We start from the raw sequence: 17,737 nt of genomic DNA on the forward strand, positions 1-17,737 counted from the left end.
TTTACAAAGTGAAAACCGTGCACTTTATCAAAATTTAACTTTTTCTGGTTTTTTATTGCAAATTTTAAAGATTTTTTGCTTTTTCTACCATTTTTTTTAATATGGCATTTAATATTCCCTAAAACATTTAAAAAATAAAGATAGGTTTATATAAAATTATAAGAATAGGCGATCTTAGCAAACAATTTTAATCTTATGTTTCAGTCGAGCGATAAAACATTATTCATTAAGAAAAGATAAAAAAAAACTTGGTCATACGAAAAAACTAATGAAATGGTAATTAATTTCCGTTTCAATTGCAAATTATTTTGAATGTTGAGGTGATCTTTTTTTCCAAACCTTTTTTAAAAGTGAGAATGAGTTGAAAGAGATTTTGACGAATATCAGCCTTACCTCGACATTGGGTTGAGTCATATAGGGTTAATGTTATCTAATCAAGTTTATCTTCATTTTTATCTATTCTGCCAAAAAATGCTTCATATCATTTCCGGTACCAAAATTGTTGTTTAAAACAAAGCAGTAGTGAAAAAATTCTACTTCTTCTTTAATTACACAATCGCTCAAATGTAGTCACAGTGATAAAATTAACTACGCTTTACATTTATTGCAACACCAGAGCTTATCACCGTTGATCTACTTTACATCAACCAAGATTATCTGCACTCCGATACCCAATTTCCCGTTGCGCCGAAAAAGCATTCAGCTGTCAAAACGATTAAAACAGCTTTGTTGGCGTTTGTCATGCCGACCGTCTGCGTCACTTTTGATACCGCGGGACTATCCTCTCGGCGCGAGATGGAATGTCCCCCCCCCCCTGGGGAGAGGGACCCACGTTCACTGTCTCTCGTCGCCTGGGCCAGGTTTGTTATTTTTATGAGTTTCATTTTCATGCGGCTTATTTTTGATAGCCGGCCCCACGACGATGACTGCGGGCTGGTTAACCCTTGCCTAATTTTAAATCAACTTTAATTTAATAACTTTGTGTAATTTTTCAACTTTTAGTATTATGTTAAAAAAATTCAATGTATATTATTTTAGTAGGTTGGATCATCAAGGGTTAAATTCATTTGAACTGTTGTCCACCGCAGTCCAAAACGGTCCAAGCTGCGATTGCACTTTCATTTTTGTTTAATTTTACGATATGCCAACTAGCGGGGGGCTGGTCACGTAACTTAAAACCGGAAACCGGACTTGGGAGAGCTGCCACGGGCCTCCGATAAGATGGGGCAAGTGCGGCCGGTGGTTCGCGATGGTGTCAGGTGATTTTCAGGGGAAGGTTAACGACCGAGCTGCGGACACTTTGGCATGGCTTTTAGTTGTTTTGAAGGAATTAGCGCCGTTCAGCTAATTGAAATTGTGTGAAGAGTGGTTTGAATGTAAAGCAAAGAAATTAAATTTAAAAGATACTGTGTATTTCAACTAAATAAATGTTTCAAGATCATTCACTTTGGATTAATTTTTTTTATTATTATAAAAAGGTCCAAATTTATTTTCATCAGAATTACATCAAAGTATCTTTTCTTCTTAGATTCATATCTTCAATAAAAATTATTTCAAAATCCATCCTCACTGATCACATTCATGAAAGATTAAATCGGTTTTGCAAAAATCTTCATTACCCTACTTCATTCATCGTCATTGAATAGGGCGCACACAAAAAAATTAATTCGCCATCCGCCTCGCACCGGAACCGGGTGAGATTTTAGCGAAAGCCTTCAGGGATCCCTGAAAGGGCTCTCCGACCAAGTTTCCATTTGCGGGAGTGCGAAAGCCCCGGCGACCCCTCCGCAACCGTGGTTTGCTTGCTATTTTTGCACGGCATTAGTTGGTTTGCCTTTTGGATCGCCATTTTATGCTACGATGGTGCTACGTTTAATTGATATTCTAACTATGAAAAAAGTTTTAAAGTACTTTGAAATTTGAATTAAGGAAAATAACGAAAATAAATTAAAGAAAACAACAGAAAAAAAATCTGTGAATTGATCCAAAATTTAGCCATTTACCCTATCTTCTTGGGTTCTCGCTCTATGAATTCAAAAGGGTGCAAAATAAGCTGGTTTCAAACGATTCCAGAGGTTAGCTCTACACGTGCCGTAGTGGGAAGTCCCAGCTGAGACATTTCTGCTGAAATTAACCTATTTAAACTCGTGCCAAAGCCTTGGGATGTTGAACGAAAGGATTCGTAGAAATTATGAAGCCATTCAGAGTTTATGTTAGTTTAGCAGTTGCGGTGAAGTTGTTGTGTAACAGAAGTGGTAGTTAATAGTTATACTTTGATTTTAATGTTGGTCACACTGAATTCATAATCTTTGCTTTCAAATTTGCACTAAACCAAACATGAGTGAGAATCGATATTTTGTTTATTAAAGATTATGGCAAATCTCTTTCAAATTTTTCTTACCAACCAAATTTTAACCTTCCAAAATTCAACCTTTTTTCTGTGTGTGTAATTTTACCTCTGAAAATGTGTAATTTCAACACTTTTCTGGTGTAATGTCACTTTTTCAGTCTAAATTGAGGTAAAATCACATCATAAAAGAGGTAATATTCAACCATCCAAAATTGCACCATCCAAATTTACACAATTTTTTACTGTGCATTTCATTCTTCATGCAATTTGTATAACTGTCATACAAAAATGCATTACAAAAAAAAAAAAACAATAAATAATATCTGATAAACGGGTTTTGTGGTCGATTTGGTGACTTCGCCAATGTTCCAGTTACTCAGAAAAAAATAAATAATGGTAATATTCATCAGCAAATGGTGACAGATTTTGTGTCAAAAAAATGTGTAATATTACATCAGGAATTGGTGAATTTTCATCAGTTTCTGATGAATTTTCATCAGGTTCACATTTTTACACATTTTTATGTAATATTACTCTTAAAAGAGTTAATATTCAACCAAACAAATTTTCAACATTCCAAAAATCAACTTTTTTTTTGCTGTGTACTGGCTTTTCAGGACTTTTTAGAAAAAAAAAGTTAAATTCTCATTAAATTAAATTGCGCAAAAAACATGAACATTAAATTTTGTGGCAAAAAACATGATTAATTTTACCCTAGAAAATGATGAATTTTCATCAGTTTTTGATGAACATTCATTAGGTTCACGTTTTTACACATTTTTTTATGTAATATTACTCAAAAACAGAGGTAATATTCAACCTACCAAATTTTCAACATTCCAAATTTAAACTTTTTTTTCTATGTGGTGGGTTTTACATGGCCAAAATTCCGCAAGATGGTCAAAATTCATTCGGCAACGTTGTCAGACAAATCGGACCGATTTTTTTTATGTCAAATTTCAATTTCAATGAAACATTACTATTTTTTTTTGACTTTTGATTTGAAATATTTTATAAAATTGAAAAATTCCATACCAATTGCAATTTTTTTAAGGAAACGTCGAACTGAATTTTTAAATTGTGAAAATATTTTGAACTTTTGAAGTATTTTTTTTTGTGGTAGAGAATTATTCTTAAATCCTGAATTAATTTAATCAATACCTGCAACTACACAGAAAAAAATTATGGTATGGTAATATTCATCAGGAAATGGTGACAGAGATTGTGTCAAAAAAAATGATGAATTTTCATCAGTTTTTGATGAATATTCATCAGGTTCACATTTTTACACATTTTTTATGTAATATTACGCAAAAAGAGGTATTATTAAATCTACCAAATTTTAAACATTTCAAAATTCAACTTTTTTTTTCTGTGTATGCCGAAGACACCAAATCGATCAAAAACCTGTTCCCAACAAACCTTTTTTTTCAAATATCAAATAATAAATGGCCTCATTGGTAAAGGAGAAAGTACTCATAAAGTTTAAATTGAAAAAGATGAACAAATATTTCAAAGTTTTAGAAAAGACATTAATCTAATAATTGTTGATGAAATTTACCCATTAAGTCAGTGAGCAAAAATTTGTTTTTCTCAAAAATCTTATTTGTTTATGAAAAAGAGTTATGAATAATATCATACAATTTATGTTCAACTTTTTTTTAGATGGCGCACTTTTGAACGATTTACATATTTTGAATTTTGAAACTAAAAATGAGGGATCGCAGCTGCCTGAAGTTCTAAGTACTCAAATCAAGTTTTTAGATTCTTTAAGGTCGCATGTTGGACATTTGAGTAATATTTTGGTTTCGAGATTGCCATGTTATGATATTAAGTGGAGTAATAGAACTTAATGTTATAATTTTGAGTGAAAATTACTTCCAGGTAGGTATTTTTCACGAAATAAAAAAATATAAATATGGACATCATTTCAGCGTAAAATTGCCCATGGTTTCAGAGGAATTTGATTATATAAAACTGTATTAACAAGAAAATACCTTAATTTGGTATCCGGTCAACGAAAAAAATTGCAATTTCACTTTATCAAAACAATACCTTAAATTGGTATAAACCAAATTTTGCCCTTGCATGATCTTTAACCCTCTACAACCTAACCCCGCCTTTAGACGGGCTTCGATCTAAAAAATCGCCAAAAATCAATTTTCCAACCGATTTTTGATCTTTAAAAAGCATTGGAAAGAAGAACTCTTAAAATTTTAGGAAATTTCCGGGTTGGAAGTTTAACTTGTTTTATGTGACTTTGCCAATGTTTTTAAAAATGTCATTTTTTTAGGGGTCAACTTTGGCTGTGTTTTTTACTAATATTTCCTATATTTTCAGTAAAAAGAAGTATGCAGTAATTTTTGTAGTGTCCCAGACTATGCCTCTACGCATTTTTTTGCAATTTAAATGATGATGGTGCGATTCTATAGCAGAAAATGTGAAAAACATGCAAAAAATTGAAAAAGTGACTGTAAAAACATGAAAAAATTAGATAGGCGAAATGTAATTATATTAGGTGGTAGAGTAGGCCAAATACTACCAAAAACAAACATAAACTAAACAAGATAAATGCAAATTAAAATAATAAAAATGAAACAAGAAAAACATAAAACAAGAGAAGTAAAGTTTTTCGTAGAACAAAAGTTGCTCAAAATGACCTCCTGAACACGGGAAAAATAAATATTTTTGAAAAAAAAATTTGGGCAGTAGAGGGTTAAGACAAATTTCAATGGGTTCAGGAATACCATATGTTGGTATTGATACCAGAAAAAGGTATTAATACGCATTTCCTTTGTCATTTACCCCTGCTCGAGTAGGCATAATCTAAATTAAAATACCCAAGATTAAGCGAACAGGTAAATTTCTTGTTATTTTTACGTTTTTATTTTCACAATTTATTTCCTCTGAATCAATCAACTTGCAACATTTCGAAGAAATGACAAACAGATAACCCACTCGATGATGACCCATCGTAACGTTGCTCAACCAGCTGACTGTCGTCAGTCCAGTGTTGTCCTCAATTTGCTGTCATATCTAACATGACTCAGTACGTGTTCTTTGTGGGAACTTCCCCGCAGTTTGTATACACTTAAGCGTATGGCACCGGTTGGACCGCGCGCACGTGAAACATGAAGCCACAAACAAAAATATACAAACTAAGAGAGCGCTCGACCGACCACCTTGGCGACCTTCCCGACCCACATTGCGCAGAAAGCGTGCCCTTTTTCCACCAATGTCAACAATTTTCGTATTAGCAGTGTAGCCGCAACAGCGCCGGACCATCGGATGTTTTCTGCAAACGCTTGTGGATTGCAAAAAAAAAGAAAAGTAAAACGTGCGGGACGACCTCCCTTCGAGGGTGTCCGATTTCTGCACTCAGTTGAACGAAGAAGCCGAATTGGGATTTGTTTAATTTTTGAAATAATAAACGAATCGAGCGTGCTCACCGGCGTGCCTTCCGAGTGGCGATGCTAAAAAAAGTTTTTTTCCCATTCCACTGAGTGTACCGTTCCACAAACTAGACCACCACGTTTGACACTCGTAAGAAACTTTATTACAGTACGCTATTCTTCATCGTAAAATTCCGAGTTATATATGAACTTGTCGCAGCTCTCGGTGGGTCGCACGTCGGTCGAAACGACGTACCCGTCGCCGTCCACGCAGAACAGCTGACCGTTCTGGTCCTGCAGGTACTCGTAGTTCCCGTTGCCACCGCAGGACAGCGTAAACGGAATGCCGGCCTCCTGGAAGATCTGGGTATCGCGGGCACAATCTGCAAAAAAATGGTTCAAGAAATAACATTTCTTTCCGTGTTCAACCGATTAGACATCCGGGACACCCGATACCTACTGCAATTAACCGATGAAACCATACTGGAGCGGACCTGGAAGGAGCCGATTTTCTTCCCGTCCCGCCAGGTGCAGTAGACCCTGTTGAGCAAGCAAGGTTTAAACAAATAACAATTACTTGGAAGGTGGTGCCACCGATATCGAATTTCATAACCGCCGTACGTACACTCCGTTTTCGATTTTGTATGCCCCGTACGTCCCGTCGTAGTCGCACCTGACCGCGTTGAACGTGACCCCGATGGTGCCCCGGGTCGCGAACCGCTTCTGGATCGTCTTCTGGGCGAAGGCGGCACTCTCGCACTGCCGCAGGTACGAGTCCCCGTGGAGGGTGGCGTTGTCTTGGGAGTTTTGGGAAGATGGAGAGAAAATAAATCAATGAATACGAAATTTGAGGATTTTAGACTGCGATACCTCTTGCAATTACTTTTCAACCTTTTGTGTCTTTTTGTTTAGAAATCTTCGAAAGTTTTCCATTAAATTCAAGATGCAGAACAATGCTTTTTTTCAAAGATTCTCAAAATTTCAGTGAAATAAAAAATATTTGTTTTGAGACGGGTTTCTCAAGTTTAAACTTCCCACTTCAAAATTTGCATGCAAGTTGCCTAGTTGAATTTACCAAATCCTTTATCAAACGATATTTTTTTATGCAATTCCGTCGTGAAACTACTTACTTTTCCTGTCATTCTTGAACGACGAAATAGCCTACTTTTCTGTACCAAAAATAACAGAATCGAATAGCAACACTTTTCAAAATAAATGCTGAAAAGTTCTACTTTTCAGCTCTGAAATGGATGCTGAAAAGGTGAACTTTTCAGCACTTGTTTCGAAAAGTAACACTTTTCAACATTTTTTTGATTTAAACAATTTATTGACAAAATACATGAAAATTTGACTTAAAATTTCACTCAATGGGTGTTTTTCGGAATTGCAAAAAATGTTGTATGGAACTCGTTGCAAAACTTGATTTTTTCAGCACTCTTCGTATTTATCCAACTCGGTGAACCTTGTTGGATAAATGTACGACTCGTGCTGAAAAAATCCTCTTTTTGCAACTTGTTGCATAAACTACTATTTTCGTCTTAGTCTTTTAAAAACTATTTGGGAAGTTCAGTAAATTACTTGTACAATAATGTCAAATATGTATTACTCAGTACTGCAAACAGTATCTTCATCTTAAAAATATCTTGATGGTATCTTCACTCGAAATTGTCACCATGGGGAGGAAATCTTGACGTGGTTTTAAACTTTGATATCTGGGACAAAATCTTGAAGGATTGTGAAATAGTAGAACCTTAAATATTTGGTTGACCATCAGTTTTTTCCTGAAAATGCACTTTTGCCACACGTTCATTTTAAATTGAAGACGTCTTAGTCTTTCAAGATTACTTCGGGCAATGTTGCAAACAATTACATAGCATTGCAAATGTATTCTTATAAATTTTGAAGCTCTTTTCTAAATTTCAACATTAAGCCTAATAATCAGAAATGTCCAAAATAAGTGTTTTTAGCTGATTTAAATCATGAGGCTTTATTTGAAACTTTCATGATTAAGAAATTCTGAAAAAACTGTTTTTTTCGTGTAGATGAGAAAATTTTAAAATGATTTATTTGTTTATTGAAAATTAGATCAATAGTTTCCAATAATTTGAAAAGGCAGGGCTCATTGGGTAGCACTTATAAATATTATTTTTTCCTAATTTTGATTCTTTGCTTGGCTATGGCAAAGGTCGGAAAATCAAAGTAAAAAAGAAAATTGTAGATAGCTTTCTCACCTGTTTGATTTTTTTCAGAGATAGGTGAGGATGATTCTAAATTCTGAGATTTTTTTTTTGAAAAATAACGTGTTAATCGAATTTTTATTCTTTTTTTAAGTAAAATATTCAACTAATATTTTTGGATTCTTTTCGAGTTTTTTTTTAACTTGTCTGAAATAAAAACATGTCTCAGAGTTTTCACTTTTGATTTTTAAATATAATGTAAAATTTAACGTAAAATAAATGTTGACTTTATTTGACATAATCAAAATATTGACTTTCTAAATAGTACTATTTATATTCCACACAGAAAAAAAAGTTGAATTTTGAAGTTTGAAAATTTGGTTGGTTGAATATTAAAAATAAAAACTTCATCATCCCGGTACGAGAACCGAACTCACGACCTCTGGATTGGAAACACAGCACGCCGCTAGTCGAAACCCATCCCCTACCGGTCAGTATTCCCAGTGAGCATATTTACTCTTTTAAGGGATCTGACTTTACCGAGCCAGACAGGAATCGAACCCATCACCTTCCGCTTACAAGGCGAAACTCGTAACCTCACGGCCACGGAAGCTCGGCAATATTACCTCTGTTTTTGAGTCATGTTACCTGAAAAATGTGTTTAAAAATGTATGTAATGATGTAATATTACACTTTTTTTTGACACAAAATCTGCCAAAATTACCTGATGAATATTACCATCATTTTTTTTCTGTGTACAACTTTGCCCAAGACATCAAATTGATCAGAAAATCCCTTCTCAAGTTTCGGATTTTCGTTTATTTTCATAGCAATTTTGTACGGACATCCCAAATTTTGTATGTAACTTATATGGGGAAACCAATGATGCAGAATGACTTATACGGACTTAAGGGGTTTTATACATGTAGAAAATCACAAAAAAATCACGTTTTTTCTCGAAACATAGAGTTGATTTACGGGTGTTACCACGATATCTCAAGACGGGATGGACCAAATTGGAAATTCGGGGTGAAGACTCTTAAGACGTATCCCGTGTGCATGACGAAGCCCGATTTTGAAATCTTGCTTTTTAAAAAATTCAAAAATCAAAAACTGACGATTTTTTATATGAAAACCACAAAAATATTTTTATCTTTTTTTTTTAAATAAGTTTTTTGAAAATCGGCCTTCATCTTGCACACAGGACCGGTTTAAAGAGTCTTCACCAAAATTTTGAGCCAATTTGGTCAAGGCATTTTTCAGATATCGTGGCACCCGTTTTTTGAAACTGCTAACTTCAAATAGCTATATCTCGGCAATGATACAACCGTCTTCAAATTTGTTTTTATATTAGATGAAAATTTATATTTTAAAGCCCTGAAAACAGATTTTCAATGAAATTAAGTGTGTGCTCACAGCAACCTCTGACTTTTTTGTCGTTTTACATGTATGTAACCCCTTGAGGAATTGATAGACATGGATATTCTCGTCGATTCGATTTGATGTCTTAGGAAATATTGTAGGTTATGATAAGGACTTTTCATAGAAAAATGGTACGGATTGTTTTATTTAGGTTTTCAAAACCAAAAATTCCCAAAATATTTATTTTTTAATATCTAACATTTTCTGACATGTTAGATATTAAATCCAGTCCTCTTGACAGGAAAGACATCTTTTACGCTAGTGTTTAGGATGGTGCAAAATCTGGTGGTTATGACTTTTTTAAATAAAATATGTTATGGAGTATAAATATGATCATACTAAATTTAAAAAAAACCCTAAATTCTAATATGCAATTTGGAACAATAAATGATGCAAAATGGCTTCTATTGACACAGGTAAATTATATGTTTCAACTAAAACAAAAATATCAATCTACAATTTAAACAAAAATAACCATTGTGATAGTTCAAACAGCTGAATCATACTCACAACACGGCAACAGCTTCCACAGCCCGTCGTGCACCACCGTCGTTCCGATCAGCGGATCACCGCCGTACTCGTCCGCGCACCAGCACACCCCGGAATCGCACTGCAACTCCTCAAAGTTACCATTTTGGGTGCAGTGCAGGGTCACCGTGGTGCGTCCTTCAGCCTCCAGTTTGGCCCGCCGCCGGCTGCACGCTTTGGAAGTGCAAAACAGAGTGCAGGTTGCGTGGTTTACATTCAAATTTGGTATTGGTATTTTCACCGAAATTCTCGTCTTATCGAAAGGTCATTTCACGTTAATGGAATTTTATCGAGAAAAAGTTTAAAAATATGAGTGAAGTTTCTACGTTCGATGAAATGACACATTCGGCGAAACGACATTTCGACGAAATGACCCACTCCCCTTAAAAGGTCTTATCTTGAAGTTGCGTACCACACGTCATGGTGGCCGCGTTTTTGTACCAATCCCAGCCGAACAACCGGCGGCCGTCTTCACTGTAGCAGAAACAGCGCCCCGAAAGTCGATCACCTCGGCACTGCCGGCTGGCGTAGGTTCCGTCCACGTTGCACCGCGGGTACCAGCCGGCCCACTCCTCCTCCTCCTTCATGTGGATCGTGTGGAGGCAGGTCGCTGTGTTGGAATTGTACGAGAGATGATTTATTACGCACTCTGATTTGTACCAGCTACGGAAGATGTAGCAAAGTTCTTTCGTAGAAACTCACTCTGATCGTACAGGCACTTCCGGTCGCACTTGAGCCCGGGGGCGCATCGTCGGTTCGGCACGTTCACGTTGCACACCTGCATGTAGCCCTGACCGCCCCGGCACCCGGGACAGCAACCGTCCAGCGAGGCGCCCGAGATGAGAACCTCGCCGGGGGCGCAGTCCGATTGGCGCAACGACGAGATGCACCCGTAGAAGCCATCGCACGATGCGAGTGGCGGTTGGGATTGGGCGAACTTGAAGGTGGTCACCAGGAAAAGTAGCAATAGAGTTGACAGCAAGATCATGCTGGTTGTTTTCGGGGAGAAGTTACGAACTCGACTGGAAAGTGATATCTGAACTACAGTGCTTCAGGGAAAGAATGTTGGTTAAATATTGATAAGAAATTGTAATTGATTTTTCGTGTTCTACCACTCTGCGCACAATGTACCATTTTTATTTCCAATCGGCCACTTGTTTATTTTAATACAATTTATGTTATATGAATGAAAAAAATGTTTCATTCTATATGCTTGGAGTCTGTAGTGATTAAGTTTTTTATTGCTTAGTTAAAAATATTAACCTCATATCTTGAAATTTCAAACTTGAACCCATTTGTGAATTCCAAACTAAAAGATTACCCAACCCCGCGTCTAGGCAGGCTCCGGTCTAAAATATCGCCTAAAAATTATTTGTAAACCAATTCTTGATCTTTAACAGGCATTAGAGTTCTTATAACTCCTATTTTTTTTGAAATTTTTAAGGTTGGAATTTCGACTTGTTTTATATAACTTTGGTAATGTTTTCATAAATGTAATCTTGATGGGTCAACTTTGGCTCTGTCTGTTTTACTTTTTTTTTTCCTATTCCTATGTTTTAAGTAAAAATAAATATGCTGTTTTTTTGTGATGTATCAGATTATACCTCAACACATTGTTTTACACTATAAATGATAAAGGTATCTTTCTATAGCAGAAAATGTTAAAACAGGCAAAAAATTGACTGTTAAAATATTAAAAAAAAACTGGTCGTAGGATAAGCCAAATACTATCAGACTCAAACATCGAATAAACAAGATATGTGCAAGTTGAAATACAAAAAATCTATTTAAAAAAAATATAAAATAAACAAACGTAGAACAAAGTTGCTCAAAATAATCTTGTTCAACTTGTTGGTTATATGCAAATTTCGAAAAATTGCCATGATTTTATTAAAATAAATAATAATAATTAAGGGGTTACATTAATGTAAAAATTCAGTAAAAATTTAAATCGCGAAGTATTTCATGAGGGTAATTCTCTACCAACTCACACGAAATCGGGAAATGTTGCTCCGACCCCTCTTCGATTTGCGTGAAACTTTGTGCTAAGGGGTAACTTTTGTCCCTGATCACGAATCCGAGGTCCGTTTTTTGATATCTCGTGACGGAGGGGCGGTACGACCCCTTCCATTTTTGAACATGCGAAAAAGAGGTGTTTTTCAATAATTTGCAGCCTAAAATGGTGATGAGATAGAAATTTGGTGTCAAAGGGACTTTTATGTAAAATTAGACGCCCGATTTGATGGCGTATTCAGAATTCCGAAAAAACGTATTTTTCATCGAAAAAAAAAACACTTAAAAAAGTTTTAAAAACTCTCCCATTTTCCGTTACTTGACTGTAATTTTTTTTTGGAACATGTCATTTTATGGGAAATTTAATGTACTTTTCGAATCTACATTGACTCAGAAGGGTCATTTTTTCATTTAGAACAAAATTTTTCATTTTAAAATTTCGTGTTTTTTCTAACTTTGCAGGGTTATTTTTTAGAGTGTAACAATGTTCTACAAAGTTGTAGAGCAGACAATTACAAAAATTTTGATATATATATATAGACATAAGGGGTTTGCTAGCATTCATGAGCGAATGAGACTCGCATCCATCCAGCGAGTGGCCCGAACTTGTCCCTCAGCGAACAAATACATCGTGAAAATTTTTGCCTACTCCGTCGCTTGACTACACTCACACACTACCATGCTCAGCGAAGAGCCATTCTCACAAAATGCTAGCGCGGCAGTCTTTTTGTCTTCACGCCCTCAGTTTGCTATCAATTTGATTTTTTCTTTGTGGAAGTTTCTTTAAATGGTTTCTATAATGTTATGAAATCAAAATAAATGCACAATTTAATTGATAACATTGATTTTAGGCAACCCAAATCAATGAGTATAACGCAGCGCATCAGAGAAATAATGTGTTCAGTTCAGATTGATCGGCGACGTTCGGCCTGCCTGAGCCGTTCGGAGACTGAGCCGATCAGAGAGAGAAGGAGAATAAAAAAGAGAGTGTTCGGGAGCGAATGGATTGAAAGTGACAAACGGTAGGAATTCATCAGGGCAGTATCGCGTCGCCTGCTATTTGTGCTCGCAAATGGAGTGGTTGATTTTGAGCCATCAGGACCCTTGCGTACCGCCCCTCTGTCACGAGATATCAAAAACGGATTCGTGATCAGGGACAAAAATTACCCCTAAGCACAAAGTTTCACGCAAATCGAAGAGGGGTCGGAGCAATTGGTGTGTGAGTTGGCGGAGAATTACCCATGATTTGAGTGATTCAAAGTTTAATACGTTGGAAATTTCATGACAATAATTATTCCATATTTGGAATTATTTGATGATTAACTTTTATAAAATTTTTCAGCAGTTTGAGTGTTTTATTGAAAATTTATTTCTTCTTCTTATCATTATTAAAGTTTTGATAGAAAGACCACATTCATGGCGAAAATAATGTTCTTGATAAATTTGGTGAAAATTACTCCATAGTTATAGCCATATAAGGCAATATAAAAAAATTGAAATTTTTTAACAAGTTGTTGATATTTTTTAATAATCAAAAAAATCAACTTTAATTTTTTTTATTTTGTAGAAATTTTAATACAAACCCTCATTTAATGGCCAAAATAATTCTCTTGATAAAATTGGTCAAAATTTCCTCATAGCTCTAGCCATATTAATCAAAATAAAAAGTAATAATAAATTAGGTTATGGACACTTCGAAAATTTTCGAACAAATTGTTGATTTTCTTAGAAAGTATACAATAATTAAAATAAATACATTTCACGGCCAAAATATTGCTCATGTAAAAAAATAAACCTAAAAATTTTCAAATTAAAAAAATAAAAATTGATACAAAGACCACATTTAATGGCCAAAATACTGTCCTTGATAAAATTGGTCAAAATTTCCCCAAAATTCTCGTCATATTGATCAAAATAAAAAATAATAAATTGGGTTATGGACACCTTGACATCCTAATTTAGTTTTTTTGAATTCCAGGTAAGATAATTTCGATGTATCAGAGATTTTTTTTACTTCAAATAATCTAATTACTAAAAAAAAATCAAAAAGTTCAAAATAGTTCCTCATAATAATGAGGTTACTTAATTAAACGTTTTATTGAATTAATATGACCTAATTCTAACTGGATTCATTAAAAAGAAACAAATTTATAACTTTTCTTTTTATATTATTGGCACTATTGGCGTAGTGAAAAAAAATCCTGCGAAATTGAAAAAATTCTCGATTCCCGGGAAATTGTAAATCTCGATGATCAATGATTGTATGATTTTCCATTTGCCATAACTTAAGTTGTTATTGTCTTACTCTTTGGCATTATCTCATAAGACCTTATCGAAAACATTTTTTACCTAAGTTTTTAGGAAGTTGTTATTTTTTCTTCTAATTTCCGTGGATATGGTTTTCTGATAACAAATTTAGATATTTTATCTGGACTTGTTATTGAAATGACCTCTGTTTTGTTATTCCCACCCGCCCGGGGAACTAAAGAAGCACGCCTTACTATTTGAAAAGACACTTTATTAATATTCGGACTGATTACAAAGATAAACCTTATCTGACGACAGCCGGCGATGAAAGAAAATTTCTGGAAGACCTTCTTTATCTAACCAGCTATCATTTTAAGAAAATTAAATTTTACAGTAACCGAAGGCCACTAAAATCGATAACTTTAGATGCAAGGAAATCACTAAGGTAGCACATACTGGCTACAGTCATCCTCGGGTGAAACCGCGCTGGCCACCACAAACCCATCCCGATCCACGCAGAACGGTTCCCCGTTGTTGTCCTGCAGCTTGGCATAGTTTCCATTCCCGTCGCACAGCAGTTTCAACTCCAGCCCCGCTCCGGCAAAGATCTTCTGGTCGCGGGCACAATCTGGAAAATTTAGTTATCAGCATAAATTGTGTAACAACGCTACAGTCTATTTTGATTCACGGATGAACGATGAAATTTAACTTTTCTAGTAGAGTCATCTAACACTCAAAATCTGCGTTGGTTGGTTCAGGGTTTCGGAATGAATGAACGACTGCAGATGCGAAGAAAACGCATCACAATAAGTCGTATTTCACTGCTGATGAAACTAATCTCGCGCTTCATCATCGTCACGGGGGTAATCTTTACTGCTCGTGGCGGCTTAAACGTCCTATTTGCATAGCTTAAGTAACAGCATGAAAATAGGTAATTAGCTAATTTTTAGGGGGTTTATGGTTGAACAACTTCGATTTAACAATTTAAATTTCTGCATTACAAGGTCTTAAAAAATTGTAGTAAAAAACCATGAAAAATCTTCAAAATTTCTCGCGAGGTGCGTATACGCCTCAGTTTACTCTTCTTCATTTCACTTTGCCTCGCGCGTCGCGACTCAGCAAAGGCCGTTCAACAGCAGCAGCTGACGCAGTTTATGTTTATGTTTGGTCGGTCAAGTGAGGAGGCAAAAAGTGAGAGTATACGGCTTTAGTAAACAAGCGGCTCTGGTCTATCGCTGCGGTGTTTGCTGCTGATGTTAGTGTTTACAACTATGGCAGTGAAGTGGAGAGCGGTGATTTACTCGGCGGGTAGTATACTTGTAGGCGATTTTAAGGGGAGGCTTGGAGGAAAAGAAGATTATTGAGTAGGTTTTTGAGCTTTAAAATAGTATAATAGATTTAGTTAGTTTGCAAATATTGTTAAGTAATTTAATTTCAATACACTTTCTTTTAATTTTAAAGGTAAGCGAATTGAATATGTCTAAAAATAATTGGTCTAAATTGTTCAAATTTTTGTAGTTGTAGTTGCATTCAGAAAATGGGATAAAGCGAATATATTATATCTAGATTTACTTACTGCAAGTCATCTGCTTGAGCTTGAGGGTGCTCGTCTGGAACTGTGCAATCCGTTGCCCATCGCGCCATGTGCAATATGCGCTGAAATTGGAATTTTATTACACGTTCTGCGTTTTTTGCTTTCGCAGACTTGGAGTGGGGTAAATTCCATTGTATTAAATTGTAGTAGCACAGCAGCAGCATACACTTACATTCCCCCCTGCACCTCGTACGGCCCGTAACTCCCGTCGTAATCGCACACCACGTCCGCGAGGGCCACCTCGGTGTGACCGTGGACGGTGAACTTTTGCTGGACCAGCTTCTGGGCGGTGGCCGCACTTTCGCACTGTCGCAGGTACCGGTCCCCGTGCTGGGTGCTGTTGTCTGTGTCACATACAAATGGCTCCAGTGAAATGTTCTAATGGATTCATGACCCCCCCGCGAAATGGCCACTTACAGCAGGGTAGCTTGGTCCACATGGACGGTAGCACCGCGGGAACCTGCGGCAGGGGTTGACCCGTTTTTGGTTCAACACACCAGCAGACGCCGCCGTCACACTGAAGCGGTTCAAAGTTTCCATTTGAAGAGCAGTGCAGAGTCACGTCCTGGCGTCCACTGGCTTCCAGGTCGGACCTCAGGCGACTGCAGGCACAGGTCATGTCCGTAGCTCGGCCGCGCCATTCCGAGCCGAAAATTCTACGCCCAGTTGAGGAGTAGCAGAAGCATCGTCCATGAAGCAGATCTCCACGACACTGAACCGGTTGAAAACGGCCCGAACTGTCACATGTTGGCGTCCACGAGACTTCCGGAGGGACGTGTTCCGCCGACAAGCAGCTACCTAAAAACTTCAGCTTAAAATCAGTCTTCAACACCCCAACTAAAAAATAACTCACTAGAATCCAGTTCGCAAGATCCGCTCCTGCACGCCAATCCCGGTAGACACGGACTCGCCGTGCCACATCCCGGTTCGTGGAGTCCCAGCCCTTGGACGCAGCCCGGGCAGCAACCGTCTAGCGAGGCGCTCGGATGCCAGTGACCTTTGGGGCAGTCGACCTGGCCGATACAGCCGAGAGTGCTCGAGCAGGGAACGCTGCTGGTTTGGGCGTTGACGGTGAAGGTCGTAACGATGAGCAACAGCAGAAGATTATCCATTTTGAAACGTTGACGGTCGTAATGAAACTAATAGTTTTTACAAGCTGTCTTTGTGGCTATTGGGTCGACCACTTGAATCGTCCACTTGAGATATTGTAATTGTGATGGATTACACTTACACACACGTAAATGTCGGAGTAACGTCACGATCTTATCAGGATCGAGCATTTCTGACAAAAAGATTTGTTATCAGGATTCCGAGTTCCGGTTGTGGCGTTTCTTGAGTCATTTGATTTATGAAAAGGTGTGACGATATAAGTTGCCTAAACATTTTTTTCTCGCGACTCCTTTAATTTTAAGTATTTTAACAAGGATTAATCTTGTATACTTTATCTTTTTTTTTAGCTATTTTGCAATCCCGAAACTTTTTTTTTGGTAATCCTATGTTTTCATATTTTTGTTCAGTTTCTTTTTCTGTATTATTTTTGTCATATTTTTTCTGCTAATATTCTTTTTCTCTACGTTTTCACCTACCGACTTTTCTTTGTATTTAAAAAAATAAGATGAGACTTTGTCCATGCATTTCCTATTTCAAATCAAATCAAAATAAAATTTGCTCTTGAAAATGACATCACAGCATCGTTCTAACCATTTTTAGGTTATAATTTTCATTGCAAATTAAAACATATTTTATGTGAGAAAAGCACCCCTGCAAGAAAAACTTTTGAAAACTGAGCAAATTTCCTTTAATTTTCGTTTGTTGATTGGACTGCGTTAATCGTTTGCGTTTTTGAAAAGTGATTTTTTCTCAGTGTAATTAATTACTCTGATTTGGTTTACTGCTATAACCTCCAAATCGAGTCGGTGTAAAACCTAATTAATTCGATAAGTGGAAAAAATGATTTTTTTTTATTTTTTTTGAATTTTCTGTTTTTTTTAACAATTTAAATTCAGAAAAAAAG

At 36.3% G+C, this 17,737-nt stretch overlaps 3 protein-coding genes across 8 annotated transcripts in view; 1 reads left to right on the top strand and 2 right to left on the bottom strand.

The window, feature by feature from the left end:
* The window catches only part of LOC6039565, a 98,075-nt gene that overhangs the window by 2,228 nt on the left and 78,110 nt on the right, over positions 1-17,737 (top strand). The window lies entirely within an intron of this gene.
* On the bottom strand, positions 5,884-10,878 carry LOC6039562. The gene is made up of 6 exons (XM_001849105.2): positions 10,572-10,878; positions 10,282-10,479; positions 9,852-10,043; positions 6,368-6,539; positions 6,203-6,282; positions 5,884-6,125 (listed from the first exon to the last, which is right to left on the bottom strand). The coding sequence occupies exons 1-6, from the start codon at positions 10,855-10,857 to the stop codon at positions 5,917-5,919; spliced, it is 1,137 nt and encodes a 378-aa protein (XP_001849157.2). The 5' UTR covers positions 10,858-10,878; the 3' UTR covers positions 5,884-5,916.
* Positions 14,380-16,844, bottom strand: LOC6039563 (thyroglobulin). The gene is made up of 5 exons (XM_001849106.2): positions 16,577-16,844; positions 16,141-16,521; positions 15,896-16,067; positions 15,706-15,785; positions 14,380-14,757 (listed from the first exon to the last, which is right to left on the bottom strand). Exons 1-5 carry the CDS (start codon positions 16,833-16,835, stop codon positions 14,570-14,572), a joined length of 1,080 nt encoding a protein of 359 aa, XP_001849158.2. The 5' UTR covers positions 16,836-16,844; the 3' UTR covers positions 14,380-14,569.

This window comes from Culex quinquefasciatus, chromosome 3 (assembly GCF_015732765.1).
Source record: "Culex quinquefasciatus strain JHB chromosome 3, VPISU_Cqui_1.0_pri_paternal, whole genome shotgun sequence".
In the NCBI taxonomy this organism is placed as follows: Eukaryota; Metazoa; Arthropoda; class Insecta; order Diptera; family Culicidae; genus Culex; species Culex quinquefasciatus.